The sequence below is a fragment of the Vicugna pacos genome, chromosome 4 (assembly GCF_048564905.1).
Source record: "Vicugna pacos chromosome 4, VicPac4, whole genome shotgun sequence".
NCBI classification, from domain to species: Eukaryota; Metazoa; Chordata; class Mammalia; order Artiodactyla; family Camelidae; genus Vicugna; species Vicugna pacos.
Genome location: NC_132990.1, coordinates 61,125,327 through 61,150,134, shown reverse-complemented (window position 1 = coordinate 61,150,134; position 24,808 = coordinate 61,125,327). Strand labels below are relative to the sequence as shown.

At 37.4% G+C, this 24,808-nt stretch overlaps 2 protein-coding genes across 2 annotated transcripts in view; one reads left to right on the top strand and one right to left on the bottom strand.

Annotated features, from left to right (window-relative positions):
• The window catches only part of SLC31A2 (solute carrier family 31 member 2), a 445,176-nt gene that overhangs the window by 91,663 nt on the left and 328,705 nt on the right, over positions 1-24,808 (bottom strand). The gene's annotated exons all lie outside the window — the stretch shown is intronic.
• On the top strand, positions 639-16,716 carry ZNF883 (zinc finger protein 883). Its single transcript, XM_072959935.1, is given in 4 exon segments — positions 639-1,181; positions 1,566-1,591; positions 3,329-3,414; positions 13,813-16,716. A coding segment is annotated over 1 exon segment (927 nt). The 5' UTR covers positions 639-1,181; positions 1,566-1,591; positions 3,329-3,414; positions 13,813-14,286; the 3' UTR covers positions 15,214-16,716.

Below are 24,808 nucleotides of genomic sequence, written 5' to 3'. Positions count from 1 at the left end.
ATTCAAATATTTTATTTAAATTCAGTTTGATGGAAAACTATGTTACTGAGATAGTCTGCGCCTGGGACCCTCTACTGGAGTGTTTGCATCTGGACAAAATACAAAGAAAGGATAAGGGACTAAAAAACCTGCATGCATGTACAGTTGGGGCAAATAAAGAACAGTAGGATACATAAAGGCCAAAACCCAACTGCCACTTCTGAAGTGCCAGGAGAAAAAGCAGGGTAGTGCATGATGCCTGCACACAGCACCACCAAGGAGGTGGGCAGACCACCTAGACCACCCTTCCAGCCCGACCCACTGATCTGCCCCTACCCTCACCCCATTTAAGGAACCAGCTCACCACCTACTTAGAGAGCAAGCAAGGGTACCTGTTTCTTATTTTTGCTCCCTTGTGCTGCAGCATGAGTCCCAATAAAGCCTTGCCTGAATTTCTTGTCTGGCCTCTTATCAAGTCTATTGATTAAAGAGCCTAAGAACCTGGGCCTGTATCATCACCATTAAAATAATGGAGAATAATATTTATTTTTTAATTAAAAAATTTAAATCAATACCTTAATAAATCCACATAGAAATTCACTTCAAGTGCCTTGATTAAATCCTGCTTACATAGGACACTTAGACATGGAAGCAATGTCAAGACCATACACAACAGATGGAATGGTTACTGAGGCGGGAAGCCCCATAAAAAGACCAGCAGGACCCCTAGGCAGGGCCGCTGCTCTCCTCTTAGCACCTTCCGGTTCCCTGGCCCAGAGCCTCTATCTCACTTTTTGCCTCTAAAGCGGCTAACTTACACCTAAAATTCTATTGGTTCCCTGAGCTCACTTTTGATTGGTTATTTCCTTCACTCCTGATTGGTTATTACTCTCACTCCTGATTGGTTATTACTCTCACTTCTGATTGGTCCATTTATAGTACTTAATTTGCGTGGAGCTCACTCCTGATTGGTCTATTTGTACAAAGCTTGTTCCTGGTTGGCCAACTTCTGTTGTACTTTACTTGCATATAATGTTGCAAAGTGTAAAACTGGCAGCCTATAAAAGGCTTGTGTAAGCCTACAGACGGCGTCCAGAGCTTGAAGTGTTAGCTCTTCTCGGCCGGGTGGCGTAGTAAACCTGAGTTCTCCAAGTCTCCCAGTGCTGTTTGGTCTGTCGCCGGGATTCGGGTTGCTGTTACAAGTGAGCTGTAACACATTTTTCTCAACATTACTCTATCTCAATTTACAATGGCCCAATATTATTTTATCCAATGCATGTAACTGCTCATATCATTGACAGAATAATACTTAAAAATATGATGGAATAGATACCAAAGAATTTAAAAAGTACTTTCAGTATATGACATTGCTGTATTTTTAATCTCAAAAGTGTATATAATATGGGTTAAGTGTGTATCTCTTAATAAACTTGATTTCATTTTAAAAATATGTAGTGCATACTTAAGCATATGTAATTATGTAATTTGCATACATGCATAGAAATAGTCTATATTTGTATAATACTGAGTATCTGGGCTTTTATCTGATTTTAATTTTGTTCTGTTTTCTTACCTCTTTTCTGCAGTCTATATGTTCTTTGTATAGGAAAAGGTATGTACATTCCTTTTTAATTAAATTCATTTATTGGACATTATTCATAAGAATAGATGTGGAGGGCACATATTAAAGTACAAGGAGTCATCAAAAAGTACTATTTTTGGTAGCATTAAAATGAACTTAACCTAAATTCCTGACAGACAAAAAAGGCTAGAAAAAAATTTATCTTAAAGTATAACCTCATTTTTGGTGGGAATCAAGCGCGCGCGTGCGCGCACACACACACACCATAACGAAGAGTTGGGGCATCAGAAAGATTTTTTAGAATGCTTGTGTACACCACAACGTTAATAGTGATTCTCTTACGGAATTCCATCTAATTTGGGATGGTTTTTTTTTTTCCTGTCCTTTTTGCTTATCTGTTGCATGAGAGGTTATTTATAAATCATCTATTGATATAATGAACAGATATTACTTTTGTGTAAGAGCGAAAACGTTTGTTAACGAAAAATTTGCATCCCTTTAAATTCCTTTTTGTCTATATCGAAAGGAAAACCTTTTTTTTTTTTTATTTAAATAACGACGGTGAAACGCACTTTTGCAACTTGCAAGGAGGTGGGAACTCCCAAGCCCAGTAAGAGTCTGTGCACAGGCGCCCTGCCTTTGCAGAGCATGCTGGGAAATGTAGTTAGCGGCCGAGGGCGCGTGGGCATTTCCTGGCTTGAGGTGGGCTGGAGAGCCCGACCGAGTTCTTCGTTTTTTGGTGTAGCTGGTGAGCTCGTTTTAAACTTCACCCTTGCACGCGGGTGGGAGTTAGGGAGGGAGCTCTGTTTAGGAATAACACCCGCCCCCAGGGATGGGGAGGGGCTGGAGAGGCCTGAGAGAATGCATTGGTCCAGCTTGGTGGCGGGGGCGAAAGAAAGGCGGAGATAAGTGCTGCGGGGTTGGTGTTTGGTTCGCGTTGGAGTCGAATGCGGAGTAGTGACCTGGACGCCGCATCCCAGTTATGCCTGCTTAGAGCTGTCTCTGGGTTAGAGGGAGGCAGAGCCTTGGTTGTGCATCCCAGTTTTAAGGACGAAGGGTTTGAGCTCTCACTGCTGGGTGGGGGGCGTACGGGGTGGGGAATCACGACAGAGCTTGGGGCTTTTGGGCTTTGTCTCTGATGGGATCAATCCGACAGACAAATACAGGAAGGTGAGGGGCAGCCACTCCAGATCTAGGCAGGGAATTACAGGAAAACTGATCTGTGAACTTAGTGGCCCTAAATTTAGGTCTCCTGACATCCAGTTCTTTGCTCTTTCCCTGAAATGCACCTCCTCTAGAGATGGTTTTTGTTTTGTTGTTAATTTTCTGAAGACTCTTCTGTAAAGAGCTGTGGAATTGATTCTCTACTTTCTGTGGGCTATGAAGAGCAGTTGATTGTTGTTTTTGGCATTTGTGAATGAGTTGTGAACAACTTAAGATGTTTTACAGGTGTTACGCTTTTTATCAGTAAACAGGAGGGGGCTGATATACCAGATGTCTGTTCTTGGGAAGGCCAGGGCTTTGGAGTTAACCCTATTTCTGAATTGCAAGATTGGAACTGTGCCCCTGAACACTGCAGTGCTATAGACATGGGATCAGAGCTCCAAATGGCAATGTTAGTGGCCTTTCTCTTTGTACTCTGCCGGGAAGGAGTCTGTTCCTAGACTCATTCTGACCTTTTTAGGGAAGGTGTGGGCTACATCCAAGTGGTCAGACAGGATTCCCATAAAACAATCCTGATTTTTTAGGATCTCTTTCCTTTTTCAGCTCTGTTTTCTCAGGTTTCTACTTGATTAGATAAGATGGACTTAAGAAGGAGGACCTGACCATTGACCCCTCAATACATGTCTTTGGTGAGCAAAACTTTTTAATATTTTTGTATCTTGCTGGGTTTCATTTCTAAAATTAACACCTGCAGTTTGAACTATCACATGTAGTTAAATATCTCTTGAAATTCTCTTAATTGCTTGTAATTTATGTGTACATGTTATGTGTACATAGCTATGCAGTACTATATGATACAAATGTAACCAAATACATTCTTTAAACATTAAAATAACTCTTAGCCTGGCAAGATGCTCATTTAGGAGAGCCATGTGACATTTGAGACTGAAAACAGCAGAGTCTCCCATCTCACACTTAACTTCAGATAGCATACTTTCTTGAGCCTATTTGGCAAATTTGTACACATAAAGCATACAAGTGACATTTCTCCTGAAATGTCATCTCTGTGCCCAGAGGGAGGAAATTTTTTTTTCATTCATTGAATATTATTAATTAGAGACCTGCTTTTTGCCAGGTAATGTTTGAGGCACAGGAGATAACAGCAGTGAAGAAAACGAAGTCCCTGGCTACATGGAACTCACAGTCTAGGATGAGCACACAGACAATAAACAATACACAGTGGGTCAGATGGTGACTAGTGGAAGAAACAGCACTATAGCAGTGATGTTAGGGAGGGCCTGAAACAGTTGTTATTTCGTATATGGGGTCAAGGAAGGCTTCACTGGTAGTGTGACATTGAGTAGAGACTTAAAGAAAATGAGAATATGAGCCTTGCAGAAATCCAGGAGGGGAAAAGTTCCCAGACAGAGGGAACAGCAAATGCAAAGGCCCCGAGGTACAAATGTGCTTAGCCTGTGTGGAGAAAATCAAGAAGGTCAAGGTAGAGGTTGAGATGACAGAGGAAGAGGAGTTCAGATTGCACAGGGCTGTGTAGGACATGTCAAGGAGATTGGCTTTTACTCTGAGTGAGAAGGGAGGCCACAGGGAGGTGGTTGTAGTCGTTACTGTTTAATCAGCTCCATCGAGGTATAATGTACCAATTTCCATAGGAGGATTTTGAGGAGAGAAGTGACATGATTTGACTTGTATGTTAAAGGAATATTTTGGGCGCTTTGTTCAGTATAGACAGTAGGGGATTGAGAGTAGACACAGCGATGCTGGTTAGGAAGCTAAGGCAATAATCCAGGTGAAAGTTGATTTCCTTATTTCCTTCACTCTCCTGCTCTTTAACCATCTGACACTTCACTCACATCCGACCTTCAGCTCCTCCCCCATCTTCACTCTCAGTTGATAATCCTGCTTCCCGTTTCACCGAGAGAAGAGAATAAGCGGTAAAGAATGTCCAAAGTGTCTCACCACCACATTCACCACCTTTCCTGGAAGCATTCCCACAGTCTGTCCTCCCTCCTGGTACTATAGACAAAAGGTCTGTGATCTGATTTTTGGCCAATTTAATGTTACTTGTACATTAGATCCCACGTCTCACCTATGCAGGACAGTGCCTGGCATAATCATTGGGCAAAATTCCTGATCTGTCATTCATATTCTTTTTAAAATTTATTTGGATGTATGGACAACATTAATTTTCCTAGAAAAATAGAAAAATTCAAATGCAGATTATTAAAAATTATAAATGACCTAATACCCATCAACACCAATTTGCTCTAGAAGAAATCTTTACAAATATATTATGCTATTATCATTCTTGAGTTACAAGGGACTTCTGTTAAGAGTTTAACTGTAACCCCATTGGAAGAGAATTAAACACATAGGATTTCCTTCCTTTTCATGAATATCTCTTCCTATTGTTCTATTTCTCACCCCTTTCCAAGATCCTGTTTCATTTTCAAACTTAGAATGTTAGGAAAAGATACCTTGGCCAATTCTCAAAGTTCTGGTATATATATGTTTAGTCTGGGTTTAGACCATTTAAATATATCTTCATCTCACTTCAATTGTATACATACTCCAATGTCATTAGTAAATGTAGCTTTGCTTTACAGGCAATAAATTGAATTTGTCAACTATGAGGCTTTCCATTTTAAATGTTTATAGTTATGTACCTGTTTGATTAAAATTAATACATTATCATGGTAATCATTAGTTAAGCATTTAACTTATAATGTATTCATGTCTTTATAAAGACTCACAGTGACCTGAATGGCTTATTGTTTTTTCAGTAAAATCTTTCTACAGAATTCTGAACCAATGACTTAAAAATCATTTTATCCCTCTATGAATCTGAGTAATAATTCAAAAGTATTCTTTGGGCCATTCTTTTTATTTTCTTTTCAGAAATAGCGTTTGGATTATTTTTAAATGGAGAGGAATAAGATTGAACTCAAGAATAGGGGAGAGGCTGTAGTCCTACCCTACCAGTGGCTAACTTTGTGACTTAGGCAAGTCACTTGTGATTGTCTCCTTGAATTGGGTGTTGGGGAAACTAAGGATATTAATCCTAATGTTTCCTGAGCCTCTTTCTAGCTCAGATACACTGGCATTATGACATCAGTTGTGAGGCTTAGAAAGCAAGAGCCTCTAGCATCTGGTCCTTGTGTTCATCTTCTTGTCTTTACTGCTCTAACAACATCAGAGTGAGCCTTGAAAAAGTGAAGAATTCACAGTTAGATGGTCTGAAGTGTTGGCAAAGATTAGCACAGCCATGCAAGCTTCCCTGGCTGATTGGAGTTGTGTGTTGGAGAGCATAGTAACCATAAGGTTTTGTTTTTGTTTTTGTTTTTGTTTTTTTAATAATGGATGTCAGGTCACTAGCATACCAGGAAGGAAGAGAGACAGGGTCTAGAATTACATTTTAAGGGGTAATCATGGGTTCTGTCTGGCTACTCAGATCGAGAAGCCACAGATTCAGCAGCAACAGCAGAAGTATAGTGCAGAATTCTGACAGGCAGGCTTCCAGAAACTAAACTGATAAAGGAGTACATATCAGTTTACAGAATGTTAATCAACAAGTACTCATTAAAACATCTACTATGTGAGGGGCACTCTGCCAAGTACATGAGGGTTAAAAAAAACACTGCTTATAGTCCTTGCCCAGAACCCTAAGAGCTGACCACAAGAAACATTAACTCTAACTTTGCTTTGCATTTAGAAGACATTCAGAAGTCTTGAATTGAAAAATGTAACTAATAATGTTTTAGCTGTAGATAGATCTGCACAGAGGAAGGCGGCCCGCTTAAATGATATTTTAGGATCCTAAATCCTACCCAATTCTGAACTTTATAGAAATATCATGAGGCAGTCTGGACATATTCGTGAACTGTTGAGACATATGAAAAAATAATGTCTTAAATCCCACCTCTTTAAGATAGCAAGTTTAACTAGCAGCATGCTGTAGTACAAAGACCACTTGATTGGGACTCAAGAGAAGACCTTATTCATTCACTTGTTCAAGGAATATTTACTAGGTGTGTGACAGATGCCAGGTTCTATGTGTGGCCGTGAGGACAAAAGAGTACTTAAGTTAGTATCACTGTTACAGTCTAAGACAAGACATTGGAAGTAGAACACTGAAGTATAATGAATGTAGTAATAGGGGAAATATAAGGTTCTGTGAGTTAATTTTTGCAGGCAACATAATTATTATTAATATATATAATTTAAATAAAAATAAATTGTCATGAACCTGATATGATTGTAATGTGACTTTAATACATAGAAATAAGTGCCCTTTCCAGGAAAGATCCCATCCTCTTACAATGGCTGTTTCAGTTTAAAAGCCCACTAACAGAGTATGAGAGCACGTGCTTAATACATACTTAAACAGCACTGGATGTTATATGCTTTTGACATTTTTTTTTGCCAATTTGATGTTTGAAAAATGCTATCTCATTTTCAATTTTCACTTCCATGATTAAAAGTGAGGTTGAAAATTTTGTTATATGTTGGCCATTTGTATTTCTTCTGTAAATTTCCTGTTCATATCTTTTGTCCATATTTGTATTATATTATATTTTTTCCTAATTGGCTTGTAGAAACTCTATATAACTAATGTTCTTTTTTTGTTTTATTAGTTGTAAATACTTCCAGTGTGACTTTTCTCTTTTAATTTGCCCTGTAGTCAAGTCTGAGATTCTTTTCCTATATAACCTCCAGGTTTTATATATTTTTAAGGATTTTCTCACTGTAAAATTATAAAAATATTCTAATATTTTTCTGATTATTTTATAATTTTAGTTTTAATTATTAACTAACTTATAATTTACTTTTGTAAGGTAGTGGTGGTAAGTTTATTTTTTTCCCTAGATGAATAAGCCAGTTGTCACAAATCATTTATTGAATTTCCAACGTTCTCCCAATTTTCAAAATGCCCTGTTTATCATTTATTAAGTCCCTGTAAGAGAATGGGCCTATTTCTAGACTCTATTCTGTTGTATTATTCCTTCAGTCTATCCTTGTGTCAGTAATACAGTTTTTAATTAACATTGCTCTATGTTTTGATATCTAATATGGACAAATCTCCCCTCATCCGCATCTTTTTTCTTTTTCAGAAATATATATTATGTATATTAAGCTGGGGATGTATTAGTTTCATAGGGCTGCTGTACCAAAGTACCACAAACTTGGTGGCTTAAAACAATGGAAAGATACTGTCTCACAGTTCTGGAAGCTGGAAGTCTGAAATCAAGGTGTTGGCATGGCCATGCTGCCTCTGTTAACTGTAGGGGAATCCTTCCTAGCTTCTGGTGGTTTGCTAGCAGTCTTTGGCATTACTTGGTTTACAGCAGCATAACTTTAATCTCTGTCATCAGTGTCATGTGGTGTTCTCCCTGTGTGTCTTGTGTCTTCACATGATCATCTTCTTGTAAGGACACCAGTCATGTTAGATTGAGTCCTACCCTATGACCTCATCTTATTTTTTCTGCAGTGATTTCATTTCTAAATAAAGTCATATTCTGAGGTACTAGGGATTAGGAGATACCTGTATAATATATTTTTGGTGGAGAACGCATTTAACTCATAACAGAAGCGAACTGGCATCTTTAAATTACTGAGTGTTTTCATCCCCAAATGTGGATTTTTTTCAGTCAGTTCTCTTCCGCTGTCGAGAAGTCAGGAGAGTATTGCAGCTGACGGTGCCACACCTGTCTCTTAAATTGCTTTCAAGATTGGTCTCTCTGTCTCCGATTTTAGAAGTTTGGCTGTGATACCCTTGGGTGTGCTTGTCTTTGTATTTACTTTTCTTATGGTTTGGGACTTCTTGAATCTATAACTCATTAGTTAGAAATATCTTCTATCATTATTCCTTCAAATATTATATTATTTCTATTCTCGTCTTGTTTTGAGACTCCCATTATATGCATGTTAAGCCTCTTGAGTAAGTCTCACAAGCCTCTTATGTTCTAATCTTTTTTTTTTAAAAAAGAGATAAGCTTATATGAAAAAATACAAAAAGAACTATATAGACTGCATCATCAGGAAATAAAACATAAGACAAGGCTAAATGATGGTCAAAAGGGAAACATAAGTTATAGGAAAATCGTTAGGGTGAAACAGGAGATTAACTGAAATATAATGAAAGCTCTTTTTGTTTTCATTGATAAACTTTTTATTTTAGAATAGTTTTAGATTTACAGAAAAATTGCAAAGATGGTACACAGAGTTCCCATATATTTCACAGCCAGTTTTCCCAATTAACATCTTACATTAGTTCGGTACATTGTCACAATTAATGAACTAAGGTTGATGCATTATTGTTAACTAAAGCCTGCATTTTATTCAGATTAACTCAGTTTTTAACCTAATTTATTTTTTCAGTTCTAAGATCCTATCCAAGATCCCATGTTATATTTAGTCATCGTGTCTTTTTAGACTTCTCTTGGCTGTGATGTTTTCTAATCCTTCTTTAAATTATCAATAGTCTCTCTCTCTGTCTCTCTCTCTCTCTCTCTTTTAACCTCTGTGCTTCAATATGTGTATTTTTATTGATCTATCTTTCTCTTAGCCCAATCTGTTGGTATACCCATGCAATTGAGTTCTTAATTTCAGGTATTCTGTTCTAAATGCTTATTTGATTCCTTCTGGTTGATTTTAAATTGCTATTGAACTTTTTCTTTCTACTTTGTCTTCCTTCTATTTTGTTTTCTCTGGATTATTGGTCAGTGGTACTGACACTTTGTATGTCTTCTAAGTTTTTATTATGTGCTTGTCATCACGATAAAATTACCATAGAGGTTCAAGTTGATGTTATGTTTCACCAGGAAGAGTTCTGTTTTTCTCTCTGTAAAGTACATAGGATCACCTCAGCCAAGCTGAGTTAGTGCTGGGTTGCAGTTTTGATAAAACTTATTTTGCCCCTTGGTTGCTGCTTTTCCTAGGATATGGCCCTCCTAGGCACTCAGTTGAAAATGTGGTAGCTTTTTGTCTCCTCAGCCCCAAGAAACTGTGGGAGATTTCCTTCTGACATTCAGAGGTTTTCAGCCTGGCTCTTCAGACTCCCAGCCCATGCAGCCTAAAACTTCAGATTCCTTGGGAAGAATCTGATCATTTGTTTGAAGCCACTTCCATCCCTAATTATGTTACTTTAGACACTTGTAAATGCCAAAATCTATACTGGTTTCTTTGCCCTTCTGAAATGGCCTTCTGTGTGGGGTCAAGTTTAGGTTCTCAGCCAGAATTGGTAAGAATTTAGTTCTCCAGGTGAAAATTGGCTGTGAATGCCCTCACTCTGTCTATGGAGTGTGTACCTGCTTTAACTTTAACCTAAGCACCCAACCCCCACACATCCTGGCCTTTCTCTTGCCTTTTGAAACAGCCTACACTCAATACAGTATATATCTCTCTAAATAAATCTATCTTTACTCAAAAAAAAAAAAGTTGCTGTATATCCTCATTGTCAGTTAATCACTCTTCTAGAGCTTTCTTTTTTGCCTGTTTTGTTTTCAAGCTCCTTCCACATCTCCATTAAATTTTTCTTTCCAAATAGAAGACGTGTCTTTTAAATATCAAGTCCTTGTATCTGTTATATCTTTTCTATTATCTATAGAGGGTAGCACAAGGGAAATTGTATTGCAGTGCGAAATATGACAGACAGTGTTTTCTGGGTAAGTTGATTAGCTGTTTGACCTCTGAGGAATCTCACTGTGGTACTTCCCCATCATCTAGGGTCTGATCCTCATATTTGCAGATTCAGAGAGTTGAAGTCAGTGGAGAGATAGATTCAACCATGTAAGTTTATAAGTGACTGATGAGTTAAACAGAAAATGGATTTATATTACATTGAGTTCTAGAACTACCAAAGAATTCAGATCTTTATGTTGTCTGGCAAGAAAGGGGAAAAAAGGCAACAAAATTCTAATCCTAATTTTGCCTTGCAAGTGTTATACCAAAGGGAGTTAATGTTGTGATGCAAATATGCAGTGCTCTTAGATAATGTTATCTTATAAGTTCTAGCCCCACAATAGAGTTCTACCCACTTACTGAGATAAACAGATCTATCTAGTACTCAGTGCTAGTCTCTCTTCTTCCAGATTATGTATGAATAGGAAGAACCTACTATTTTTTTGCATCTCTTAACACCTCTTTTTTATGTTCTTTTTTATGTTATATGTTCTGTTATCATCACTTTGCTTTTGATTGACCCATATTTCTTTATGTATTGCTACTACCATCAGTAGGGTTATAACTATGTCTATTTATGCATTACCCATTTATGATACCTATATACTTTGTTATTTCTTGAGTTGAGTTTACATTTTTATATTTATAGTTTGTTAATAGATAGATGGGTAGATAGACAGACAGTTCATATTTTCAGTGTTTTTGTAGGGAAACTTCAGTATTGCTTCTGTATATTCTCAACAGGTCCACAGTAAGCACCAAATAAGTACTTTTGGCCACTCTTGAACTTAGAACTTTAGATCCCTGAACCCTCTTTGAACAATTTCCTAGCCCTCTACTTCGTTATTTTCAGTTATCTTTACTCTTTCATAAGTAGACACATGAATGATCCCTTAGTAAATAGGTATTTGTTTGATGTTCTAGGAATGAGTGGCATTGAAGGATGTCCCAGTGGGCTTTACCTTGTGGCAAAGAAAAAAATCAGAACATTATCAGATACTGTACAGGGGAGTGATAACAACTGCAGGAGCCATAGCTCATTGGATGAGTATAGCTTTATAATTACTACAGAATGCTGTGACTTTTCCAACAAATGTCAAAATATGTGGGATTATGCAATTTACAAGTTATTATCTGATCTGGACTCTGAGTTTAGAGGCCAGAGATTTTTTAAATTTTATTTGTGCATGGAGACAAGATATTTCTTTTATTATTAAACAAATGATTGTTCTTTCCTTTCAAACATTATGTATATATATATATATATAAAACTTTATTATGTTACTTTAGTAGCATCAACAGTCCTATATTTCAGAGTTCCTGAAGGTAATTTAGGACACAATTCTGAGATCCATCATAACCACCCAAGCCCATATCCTTCACCAAGAATACAAGCCTCAGCTTTTTAAGTCAGGTGTTATCTTCTAAGTAGGAAGAACGATATTAATAGATAACAGAGGGTTAAGTGGAGAAATGTCACAAAATACTTAGCCAAGAAAGAATCAGTAACAATCAAGTAGCTAGAAATCCTCGTAAATAATAGTCCATCGGTCCATTGTGATGGTGGACCGTGACAGTGTTGGTCCTGGATGGGAGACTTGGCTCTACGGGTTAGTGTCCACTGTGCAGAGCCCCTCTTGTCTGTGTAGAGAATGGAGTTCATCTATTGGGAGCAACATCCAACTTTATTTCTGCATGTCTTTATCCATCTTCTCACAATATCTTTGTGATCTCAGAGGAAGAGATGACCTTCTTTCATTTGTTAATAAATCCCTCCATTTGTACCCAAACTCTATTGTTTTTCTACTTGTTTTGGGCCTTGATTTAATGATTATTTCATAATTCGATCTCTCCCTGTTCCAAATTTAGACATTCAAAAGTTTTTTCTTGCTTTTAAAAGAATATCTTGTATAACAATATTTTATTTTTAATTTACCTTTTAATTTTATTCTCTCCTTTCATTATCAGACTTTTCATACTCATAGCTAACAGCCTCACTTCTATTCTATTTTAATCTTTGAAGTCAGATTTTTGTTGTTGTTGCTCTCTTTCTTTTTTTTTTTAATTTAATTTTTTTAGGGTTTTTTTTTTTTTGGTGGGGGGAGGTAATCAGGTTTATTTATTTAGTTAGTTAGTTTTAGAGGCAGTCCTGGGGATCGAACCCAGGACCTTGTGCATGCTAAGCTTGTGCTCTACCACTTGAACTATACCTTCCCTCCAGAAGTTAGACTCTTAATGTATATCTTTCTACTAAAATTATTTTGAAGAGACCCCCGACTCCTGAATTCGTTCGTGATAGAAACCTGTTCTTAGTTCTTTCCATATTCAGATTTTCTGCTGCATTTGATATTTTGTCTTTGCTTGCGTGACATCACTAGATTATTTTCTGTTCTACTCTCTTTCCAAGTACTTTTCCATTAGTTTCACTTCCTCCCTAACACAAATGCATGCCCTTTTAAGGTTTTTTTTTTAAACTTGTTGATTTTTTTATCCCAAAGAATCTATGCATTCTGATATCCTCAAAAAAATCCTTCCATGTCATTAATTCCCTGATATATTCTTTTCAGCCTGCATATCTCATTTGATTTCCCATAATTTCCCTGCTTAGAGTCTATCACTACTTGAATGTCCCACTTCACTTTAAATCACTTTAAACACAATATGATAAAAAGTGAAATCACCAACTTTCTCTAAGTAACGTCTTTTTCCTTCTTAAGTATTTCTGTAATTTTTACCACTGTTAGTTCCAGCTTTCTTGGCTAGAAACAAGTATCTTTATGAATCTCATTATGTAAAAATTCCTCATAATCAATGTCAGTGTGTTTTTATTTCTTCCTTTTTATGTTTTAGATTTACTTCTATACTAAATTCTTATGTATTATCCCAATCTTGGCCCATGTTCTTTATATTATACTTTCTTGCTGAATTTGATAGCTTTATTCTATTATCCATTTTAGATGAAGTGAACAAGCACTTCATTTAAAATACTGCACATTTTTCATGTTGCTACTATGAGAGAAAACTTCAATTTTTCTGTGTCCTACTAGATGACATTTCTCTTTTTGTCAGAATTTGTTACTCCCATTTTTCTTTTCCTTTCTTATTTTTAATCTCTTCTTTGCAAATACATTTATTTGAATTAGTATCATTGACTATTTGTCATTTACTATTTGTATCTTTACCTTTGATTATACTATGAATTTTGACTCAGTGCTATCATTCCTTTTACCATGCTTTTCTGTATTAATCATTTCCTTGTTTAGACTTCTATATTAATCAGAACCTATGCTGTATAATATTTTGTTTTATCAGCACTGGTTTATTTTTATTTTTATTATATATTTTTCTGTAACTGATGAGTGAGTCTTATTCTCCCCTTTATATTCCAGAGGGAAGAGATACTGTCTTCTGTTTAATCCTGAATACTATATCCAAAGTCAGAGCATTAATTCCAAAACAGAAACCTTCTGAAAAACAAATAGTGTCATGGCATGGTGTTAGAACATTTTTCAGTGATGGTTCTTCACATTAGAAGAATTGGAATTTGATAACCAGTTTGAGAAACACAAGTAAAATTAAGTTATAAGGAAAAGCAATTCAAGAGGAAGATCCTGAATATAATGATTTGAGGGAAATATTTAATCTCAGCTCCAGTCTTTTTAAACTGAGAGTTTCTAGAAGATAAAGACCTCCTAATTATGATACAAATGGTCAGAGCTTAAACCAAAATTCTGCTTGAGTAGAGTTTTTTAAAGGCAACTTATAAATGAAAAATGTTTTTAGGTATAAGAAAAGACATATTTGTATCTCAAACCTTACTTGTTCTGAAAATGATTTAAAAGTAAAGCTATAGTTCAGTACTAATGGAATCTAAGAAAATTTCTATGAGAGAGAAACATGAATGTAAACTATGTGGTAAATCCTTCAGCCGAAACACTAATCTTACTCAACATCAAAGAGTCCATACTGGGGAGAAACCTTATGAGTATAATGAATGTGAAAAAGCCTTTAGTCATAAATCATCCCTTAGAAATCACGAGAGAATACACACTGGAGAAAAACCCTATCCTTGTAATGAATGTGGGAAGGCTTTCAGCCATACTTCAGCCCTTACTCAACTTCACAGAATTCATACTGGAAAGAAACTATATGCATATGTGGAATGTGGGAAAACCTTCAGCCGGAGCACACATCTTTTTGAACATCAGGGAATTCATTCTGGGGAGAAATCCTACCAGTGTAAGGAATGTAGAGAAGTTTTTTGCCACAGCACATCACTAATCCGACATCAGAGAATTCACACAGGAGAAAAACCCTACAAATGAAATGAGTGTGGAAAAGTCTTTAGCCATACCCCAGCCTTCATTCAACATCAGAGAATCCATACTGGAGAGAAACCCTATGAGTGTAATGAATGTGGAAAGACCTTCAATCGGAGCACACATCTTACTGAACACCAGAGAACTCACACTGGAGAGAAACCTTATGTTTGTAAGGAGTGTGGAAAAACTTTCAGCCAAAGTACACACCTTGCTGAACATCTGAAAATACATTCTGGTGAGAAACCCTATCGATGTAATGAATGTCAAAAACTGTTTTGCTACAGAACATCACTAATTCGACATCAGAGAACTCATACAGGAGAGAGACCCGACCAGTGTAATGAATGTGGAAAATCCTTCAGCTTAAGCTCGGCCCTTGCTGAACATAAGCGAACACATACAGGGGAGAAACCTTATCAGTGTAATAAATGCAGTGGTGTTTTTTGTCATAGTACATTGTTAATTTGACATCAGAGAACTCATTTCAGAAATGAAACCTTATCAGAGTAATGAATGTGGGAAAGTGTGCAGCCATAGGTCATCACTTACCTCTGAGCACTCACAGCAGTAGTAAAAAACAAACAAACAACTCTAGGATTGTTATGCAAGAAAAACTTTAGGCAAAATACTCATCTACTCAGTATTATAATGTTTGTACTGAGAAGAAACAGTGTTCTTATAATTCATCTGAAAAATGTGTTATCATTGTGATAAAAACTTACATGGAACTGTTTATTTACAAAACTAAAGTTTGTTTTTCAAAGAAATATAGGAAATTTTTTTTGAGATAATTTATTATAAATGTATATATTTACTTATACTAAAAGCCTTTTCAGATACACAGAAGTTTTAGAGGGGTGGTAAAAATTGTTTATATGTCTTTTTAGTCGTTCTCATTTAAAATACTAAATAAACACCGTTATGGAGGGTTTGAATTTTAAAATTTGACAAGTTTATTTAATAGCCATAGACAAGAATGCTTTCCCCCACAGAGATAATATGCATTATTTTCCAGTATTCATGGAATATTTTTAATAGACTATGTAGTACATATATGGCTACAAAGAAAATATCAACAAATTCTCGCTGAGGGAAGCATTCAAACTTTTCCCTGTTTATTTTTTAGTACAATGAGATGAAAGAAATGAACAACTAAAACTAGCACCACAGTGTTATTTAGAAATTAAAAACATTTTTCTGAGTAATTTTTGTGTTAAAGAATATATTCAAACAGAAAAAATTCAATTATTAGAAAATAATAAAACTGGAACATAGGCATTCAGTTAAAAAAGATAGAAAACCAAATAACGATATAAATCCAAAGAAAATAAAAGAAATGCATTAATAAAGATAAAAAAATACGTTAATGAACTAGGTACAAAAAGTGCATTTGATAAGCCAATATACAAACTCTAGCAAGTAGAATGATGGGGGGAAAAGGAGAAAACATAGTATCTAGGAGTAAGAAAAGGAACATAAATACAGATAAAAGGGAAGTTAAATATTCTAATTGAATCATTAAGTCAAATCTAACAGTTTAGTAAAATCAATACTGTGATTTATCATAGGACTTCCAGACTAGTTCAAAAGTAGAAATGTACGTTAATAAAAAATGTATCTTACTAATGCTGTGAAAGCATTTAGCAAAATTCTCCAGGCATTGGTGTTTTTTCTAAAGTTAGGAACAGAAGGAAACTTCCTTAAATTGATTAATGATATTTACCAGAAACCTACTAAACACTGCAGATAACTAAAACGTTCTTATCAGAAGCAGGAGTGAAGACAAATGATGGTCAGTGTCACCACTCAGCATTGTTCTAAAGATCCCAGATAATTCAATAAGAGAAAAAAGATACAAGCTAGTAATGTTTGAAAGGAAGAGAGAGAAAAAAAAAACTTGACATTATTTGAGATGATATATTTGGTAACTAGAAAATCCAGCTAGCAGAACTACCAAGATGGATATATATATATATAAAATCTATCAACAGTGCCCAAGTAAAAAGCTTTCTTAAATAGAAGAAATAAAGTGTAATGGGAAAAAGTGACAGCCACAGTATTGACCAAAAAAATAAAAAATATAAATAAAAATGCCAGGAATAAAAAAAATTTCAAGAGATTATTATAGAATAATGCTTTCATAAAGAACATAGAGTAAATGAAGAAACATGATTGAAAAACAGTATAAAGATGTCAGTTTGTTTTAAATTTATCTTTGATTTGTAAATTTAAATCAAAATCTCAATGGAATTTTAAAAAACCAACTCTATTGAGATACCATTTTCATACCACACAATTTGATTTTTCAGAGTACAATTCGGTGATTATTAGTATATTCACAGAGTTGTGTGACCGCCACCACTATCTAATTTCAGAACGTTTTCATCACCCCCAAAAAGAAACCCATACCTATCAGCGGTAACTCTCTGTTACTCTTCTCCCTCCAGCCCCTGGAACCACTCATCTGCTTTCTCTTTCCATGGATTTGCCTATTCTGGCTTTTTTGTTTTGATGGAATCACAAAATATGTGGCCTTTTCTGGCTGGCTTTCACTTAGCTTAATGTCTTCAAGCTTTGTCCGTTTATAGCACACTTTGTTTCTGTTTATGGCTAAATAAAGTTCAGTTGAATGGATATACCACATTAAAAAAATCCATTTATCAATTGATGGACAGGTTGTTTCCACTTTTGGTTATTGTGAATAATGCTGCTACGAACATTCATATATAAATTTTTGTGTGGGCATGTTTTCAGTTCTCCTGGGATATATATACCTGGAAGTAAAACTGTTGAGTTATATGTAAACTCTATGTTTAACCTTTCAAGGAAATGCCAGACTATTTTCTAAAATAGTTGCACCAGTTTTCAATTGCATCAGCAACATGTGAGAGTTCTTATTTTCCCACATCATTGTCGGTGCTAATTTTTTCCTGAGATAGATATATATATGTATATTTATACACACACGCATACTTTTTTTTTTTTGGAGAAATGTCTATCAGATGCTTTGCCCACTTTAAACTAGGTTATTTGTCCTTTTGTTGAGTTGTAAGAGCTCTTTATATATTCTGAATACTGAACCCTTATATATGTAATTTGCAAACATTTTCTCCCATTCTTGTTGATTATCTTTTCTCTTTTTGATGATATTCTTTGAAGCACAAAATGTTTCAATTTTGATGTAGTCCAGTTCATCTAATCTTTATTGTTTGTCATGACCTTCACCCAGGGTTGTAAAGGTTTACATATTTTCTTCCAAAGGTTTTATAGTTTTAGGTCTTACTCTTAGGCCTGTGATCCATTTTGAGTTAACTTTTTTTTTGTGTATGGTGTAAGGTGGGGTCCTGCATCATTCTTTTGTATGTGGATAGTCAGTTGTCTCAACACCTTTGTTGAAAAGACTTTTCTTTCCCACATTTAATTGTCTTGGAATCCTTGTCATTCAATGGGATTTTAAAGTGAAATTTAGCACACTAACAATAAGTATGTTAGAATAACTAAACGACTGTTAAAAATTAGAAGCAACAAATGGGGCTGGCCCTCCAAGTAATTCAAATGGTAGTCTGTAGAAAACAAAGTAGTTAGTATATCACAGATGAAACAATTCTTATCTATAGAATAGGAAACAAAGAGAACTTACTCCTTTATACATGAGAATTTAGTGTATAATAGAAACAGTATCTCAAAACAGTAGTGAAAGAATGGATTATTCAATAAGTGATATTGGGATACCTGGTTATTTGGAAAAACATCTCATAATATGCATAAAATTAAATTTCAGAAGGGAATAATTGAATGCTATTTTGTTTTAGTTTTCCAGAAGACAGGAGCTGGGCACACAAATCTAGAGTCGTCTTCAGTTCCTTCCGTAACCACTATTGGGTAAGCACAAATTTAAAAAGAATTTTGAAAAAGTTTTATTATAACCACTGATAGAATTATAATGGCATGGCTCTCTTCAAATCATTCAAAAGTTGGAAAAACAACATTAGGGGAAAAAAAGAAAAATAATAAACCTAAATAATAAAATAGTAAAAGTAATAAACCTAAAACAATAAGATTGGATATAACCATTTTATCAGTGAACTTTTAAATTAGATTTACAAAAAGGCCAAGTAACATTTGTTGGTTTCTAAATTCAATAGTACAAGAAATTAAGGTGCTAAGGTTCTCTAACTCACCCCAGCTTTTAAGGGCAGAACCAGGATTACAAAACAAAATACATCTAAAATTATGCAAAAACTTTCATAATAAAAAGTAGACAAAGATAAATTTGTAGGGTTCTGATGACACATACACAAGGGTCTATACCGTAGAGTAGATAGAGCCCATTACTGGGCAGAATACTGACAACGGAAGCCCAAGATATATGCATATTCATTTCCTGAGGCTGGTATAACAAATGACCCCAAACTAGGTGGCTTAAAACAACAGAAATGGATTGTCACACAGTTCTGGAGGCCACAAGTCTGAAATCAAGGTATTGGCAGGGCCACATTCTTTTTGGAGCCTCTAGAGGAGAATTCTTTCTCACCTCTCTGACTTCTGGTGGCTGTCAGCATTCCTTTTGGCTGCATCACTCCAATCTCTATCTTCATGTGACCTCTTCTATGTCTGTTTTCTCCTCTCTGTCTTTTATAAGGGCACTTGTCATTGGCTTTAGGACTCACCTGGGTCATCCAGGGTGGTCTCACCCCAAGACCCTAACTTGTATCTGCAAACACCTTTTTCCCAAATAAAGTAACAGTCACAAGTTCCAGAGGTTTGAACATAGACATGTATTTTGGTGAATTCTGGGCAAGAGGCCCGTTCATGGGATTGTGCACAAGCACAAAGTAGATCTTTATGTCTCAGAAAGAACCCCTTACAAAGGAGGCACTTGAAACCAGACATACCAGCAAATTTCAGCCAGGCTGTGTGTCTTTCCACCACAGAGCTTGTGCAGTGGGCTCGTGAGCTGAGAAGCCAAGATCGCAGGGGTGGAAGTGTTGCCTGAAGGGCCCAGCAGCGTGGTCTCCTCACCAAGTCTGAGCTGGCTAGTGCTGCTGTTGAACACCTGAAACTTTAGCAGCAGAGGCTGACTCTAAGCCTCTGTGGTAACAACTTCAAAGAGATCGGCCAGCCGCTTGGTGGCAAGTTGATTACAATGGGCACATTCTATCCTGGAAGAAGAGGTGATTGGCCTTACTGGAATTGACAACTAACCTGGATGTGGGTTTGCCTTCACTGTCTGCAGTGACTCTGGCTGCAAAACTAGTTGAAAGCTTACTGAATGCCTGCTTTATGCCTGTGGGACCCTACAAATCATGGCTTCAGCCCAATCAGTGTGCACATTTGTAGTGAAGGATGTGTGAAAAAGGGTGTATGATCATGAAATCCACTGGTCCTACCATAAGCCATATCAGCTAGAAGCTACTGGTCTAAGAGAATTTGAGGATGGCCTCTTTAGGACTCAGCTAAGGTACCAGTTTAGGAATGACTCCCTTCAGAGGTAAAGTGCTATTGTCCAAGTTGTGATACATACATTGAATCTATGCTCCCCAATTGTTCTCTATCCCTGAGTTTGAAAGATTGAGTTCTTTGCTTCCTGAATAGGGAAAACCTAGTTCTCCACCTCCTGTGTGTCTCCTTTTCTCTCACTACTACCACACTCATACAGAACCCTTCACTTCTGCTCACCCAAGCAATTCTCCACGGCACCAGCTGGGTGTCCTACAATTTAACTCAATTCTAACACTACCTATTTGGTGATAGTGTCAGATCCCACAGATCAAGGGCTCAGTCCCACGAGACTGCTCCCACCTTAACTGGAGGCCAGTTGCAAGTAGCAGGTCCTCAGGTTACCACAAATTCTGTCTGATTTGGTTACAAATAAAGGGTTCCTATGACCCCCTCCTCGGTTTCAATTAATTTGCTACACCAGCTCACAGAACACAGGGAAACACTTTCTTACATTTGCCAGTTTATTAAAGAATATGATAAAGAACAGAGATGAACAGCTGGGTGAGGAGATAACAGCGTGAGGTCTGGGGTGGGTCTCGAGCGCAGGAGCTTCTGTCCCTGTGGAGTTGGGGTGTGTCACCCTCCTGGTGTGGATGGGTTCACCGACTCAGAATCGCTCTGAACTCTGTATCAGTAGGATTTTTTGAGGGTGGTAATTAGGTTTATTTATTTAATGGAGATACTCGAGATTGAACCCAGGACATCATAGAGCAAAAGGCTGGGTCATTTATTTTTAAACTTTTCTTTTTTCATAAAAAGAGGTATTTAACACTACAAATTTCCTTCTAAACAATGCACTGGCAGCATCCCACAACTTTTGATATATCATATCTTCACTGTCATTTAACTGACCTGAATATTTTCTAATTTTCTTGTGATTTCTTCTTTGGCCCAGGCTCTAGCCGCCCATTCCCAGCTCCAGTGGGCGCCTGTGCTGAGTCCTGGATGCCTTCATCTCAGCCCATTAGGTGTTCAAGTCTTTGTAATTCTTAGGCTCTTTTCTTTTTCTCAAATTTAAGTATAATGGTCCTTTTAGATTTTTTTCATTAACCAGCATGTAAATCAGCTGTGTGTTTCATTTTATATTCTAGCAATGTATGGGAATTCCGGTTGTTCCACATTCTTCCAGGATGTGATGTTGTCATGTTTTTGTTTTTGTTTTGGGGGGCTTTTTTTTTTTGCCATTCTAGTTAGCAGAATATAGTTGTAGTTTTAATCGTGTTGTAGTTTTCAGAGCATAAACAACAAAATATAAAAATATCATTTATGTTCCCCTCCTACCCCAGGAAAAAAAGAGTAGTGATATCCTTTTTGGCTGAGTAATTTGGACACCAGACTGTCACATGTTGTTGCTGAAAGTATAAATTTGTGCAGGTTCTTTGGGGGCAATTATCTATTCGACAAACCTTCACTTACTGTCTGTCTACACGCCAGGAACCGTCCTAGGCAATGAGTATAATGGGGAATAAGACAAAGTCCTACCTTCATGGGAAAGACATGATAAAAAAGAAAATAAATAAAAGATCTTATGTATCATTATCAGTGCTAAGAGGAAGATAAACAGGTGCCAAAAAGTGAAGAACAGGGGCTGGAACACCTAGATGACAGGGTCACAGAAGGCTCTTCAAGGAGGCGGTATTTAAGCAATTTGGATACGTATGAAAGGTAAAATGTGCTTACCTCTTAACTAAGAAACGCCTCTTCTAGGAATCCAGATTACAGAAAGACAGGCACACAAGTATGCGGGAGAGGACACACACTCGCCTTCCTCTCTTGCCCACCACCATGCATCCTAGCTCACAGCAGCCAGTGTGATTTCTTGAAAACTCATATCTGATTATGTCCCTTCCCTGCTTAAAACCCTTCAGTTACTGGTACTTTGGATAAAGTCCAAACTCCTTACCTTTTGAGCCCACAATAATCTGGCCATTCCCTATTTATAGCTAAACTTTATTTCATACCGTTCTCCCCCTGCTCCTTATGGTCCAGCCACTGTGGTCTGTTTTCTGTTCTTCACGTGGGCTAAGCCTTTGCACATACCTTTCCCTCTGCCTGAAAGCTCTTGCCTGGATGCTTCCTGTGGTTGGTTCATCTTCGGGTCTCAGCTCGGGTGTCATGTTCTAAGGGTGGTCTTCCTGACCACAGAGATGGCTTGTGTTCTGTCAGCTTGCTTAAACTGGGAACTGTATTTCCCAGTATCACTTTCCCTGAACAGTTCCAGTTAGAGTTGGCCAAAAGAAGAACTTGTATGAAATTTGGAAGGCAGAAATAAAGCAGCTGCCTTTACTCTCTGAAAGTCATTTTAGTCAGCTGTGGTGATGGACAGATGGATGCAGAGGTACCCAGGAGGTTCCAGCTGGTGCTTGATCTCCCTACCCTCAGCCCACCATGTCTGTTCTTTTTTCCAACTCCTGGTCCTGCTGACCAACACCAGAAGCAGTTTGGATGGTTTTCTAGGAGCGATGGAGACAGATTTTGAGCAGTGGAGTAAAGTGATCTTATTTCCATTTTATCAGTTTACCCTGGAAGCCGTGTAGAAAATAGGCTATGCTTGCGAATGGAAATCACTGAGATGAAGATTAAAGCCAGTAGCCATTGCCACATTTCTCAAATTTGCCAAATTAACAGACTTTCCGGTTTTTAAAGGGAACTAGCATGGGTACCACTTCTGTACTGTTGGGACACTTCAGCAAATAGTTGAAAATTGTATTTATATGTGTACGTGTGACAAAAAATAAACATTTAACACTCCTGACCTCAGAAACCTTCTCACAATGCACAGAGGAAGAGAGGAAGCCGGATGAGGAAGCCCTGCGGGCCGGGCTGGGAGCTGCCACAGTGGGACTGTGTGGGCTGGGAGCTGCCACAGTGGGACTGTAGGATGCAGGTCGGCCCTCGAGCTGGCCACTAGAGGGCGACCCTGCGCCTCGCTGCACTTCCAGCCGCTGGTCCGCTCAGCCAGGCACTGCGTCGTCAATCTTCCTCTTTGCCAACTTCAGTCAGCTTCAACTGCGTCCCAGGCTGCTGATGCAAAATGTAGTTATGAATTCTTTCCCTTTCATATGTGGATGAGTTTGGGACAGACCCAATGATGGACAGTTACAGAGATCTTGGAGAAGCTGCTCCCCTGTAGCCTCACAGAAACAGGTGTTTCTAAGGCCACCTGTTATCTTCCGGATACTAAATCACACGGATATTTTTTCGGTCCTCATTTTACTTGGGTTTTCATCAGCGTTTGACCCAGCCCCTCTCTCCTTCTTTTCAGAATGCCAGGCAAAAGTGAATTGGTAAGAAAACTAGATTTGGTTTAAAAAGTGTGTAAATTTAGTGCTGTTGTGCACTTAGCCCAGGAGGAGACAGAAAACCGAAGAACAGGAACCAGCTGTTTCCCTTTGAGGCTCAGTGTCCAGTGGGGGAGAGATTGAGACATTGCTCCATGCAAAGCCATAAGTAAAAGAAAGAAAAGAAGTGTTTTTGGAAGGGACTCGCTATTTTTTCGAGGCTAGCCTCTTTGTGAAGTCAAATATTAATTAATTAAAAACTCAGAAGGTCTAAATTATTTTTCTGTCTGGTAAATATGTAAATGATTTCTGTCCTGTTGAGACAATAACCATACAGGTTGTAGATTTATTGCCCTGTGGGACATTAACCACATGTGTCCAACTTAGCAATTTAATTGCAGCATTTTTTTTTCACTGACTCTGTATATATCAGTTTCTATATCCTCCTTGGAATCAGCTGTCATTTGTTTGGTTTCTTCAGTAAAGAGTTAATTAAATCTTCGACACGGGCTCACTATGTCATTGCATGAGAGTTATGGGGTGTCTTTTGTTTTTGGAGGAGAGAGAATAAGATTTGCTTATTTGTTTGTTTGTTTTTAGTGAAGGTACCAGGGATTGAACCCAGGACCTGTTGCATGCTAAGCACATGCTCTACCACTGAGCTATACCCCTCAACCCTGAGAGTTATGTCTTTTTAACTCCTTGAGAATTGTATTTTGACAGTAGCACAAGCCAATGAGTGGTTGACTGCTGTAATGTGGGAGTAAAACTCTAGGTGCTGTGCGGGACATACAAAGAATGAGAGGAGCAAGCCTTGGAGAATCAAAGAAAAGGAATCCTGGAGTGGGGCCTTGGAGGAAGGGTAATATTTGAACAGGCCGAGAAGGGAGGGCTTTCCAGGAGGGACTGCAAAGCGTGAGGAAAAGAGAGAATTCAGGGGGTTTTGTGGAGGCTGCAATAAAAGGAAAGGCACTTCGTTTGGTCTTGTTCCTCACGTCTTGCTCCCGATCCTTACAGGGTCCACAGTGTGAAGATTAAAAAGAAATGGACTACTGTAGAAGCTTAGTAAGGGCAGGAATTTGAGCTATTTTTTTTTCATCAACAGTGTATTCTCAGGGCTTGGACATAGTCAGCCAACAATGACGGTTCATTGAATGACTAAGTTGATCAAAGGAAAAGAATATGATTATCTTTCATTAATTGACCACGTATGATGTACCAGGCACTATGCTAAGCTCTTAACATAAATAATTCCATCAGATCCTTACACTGATGATATG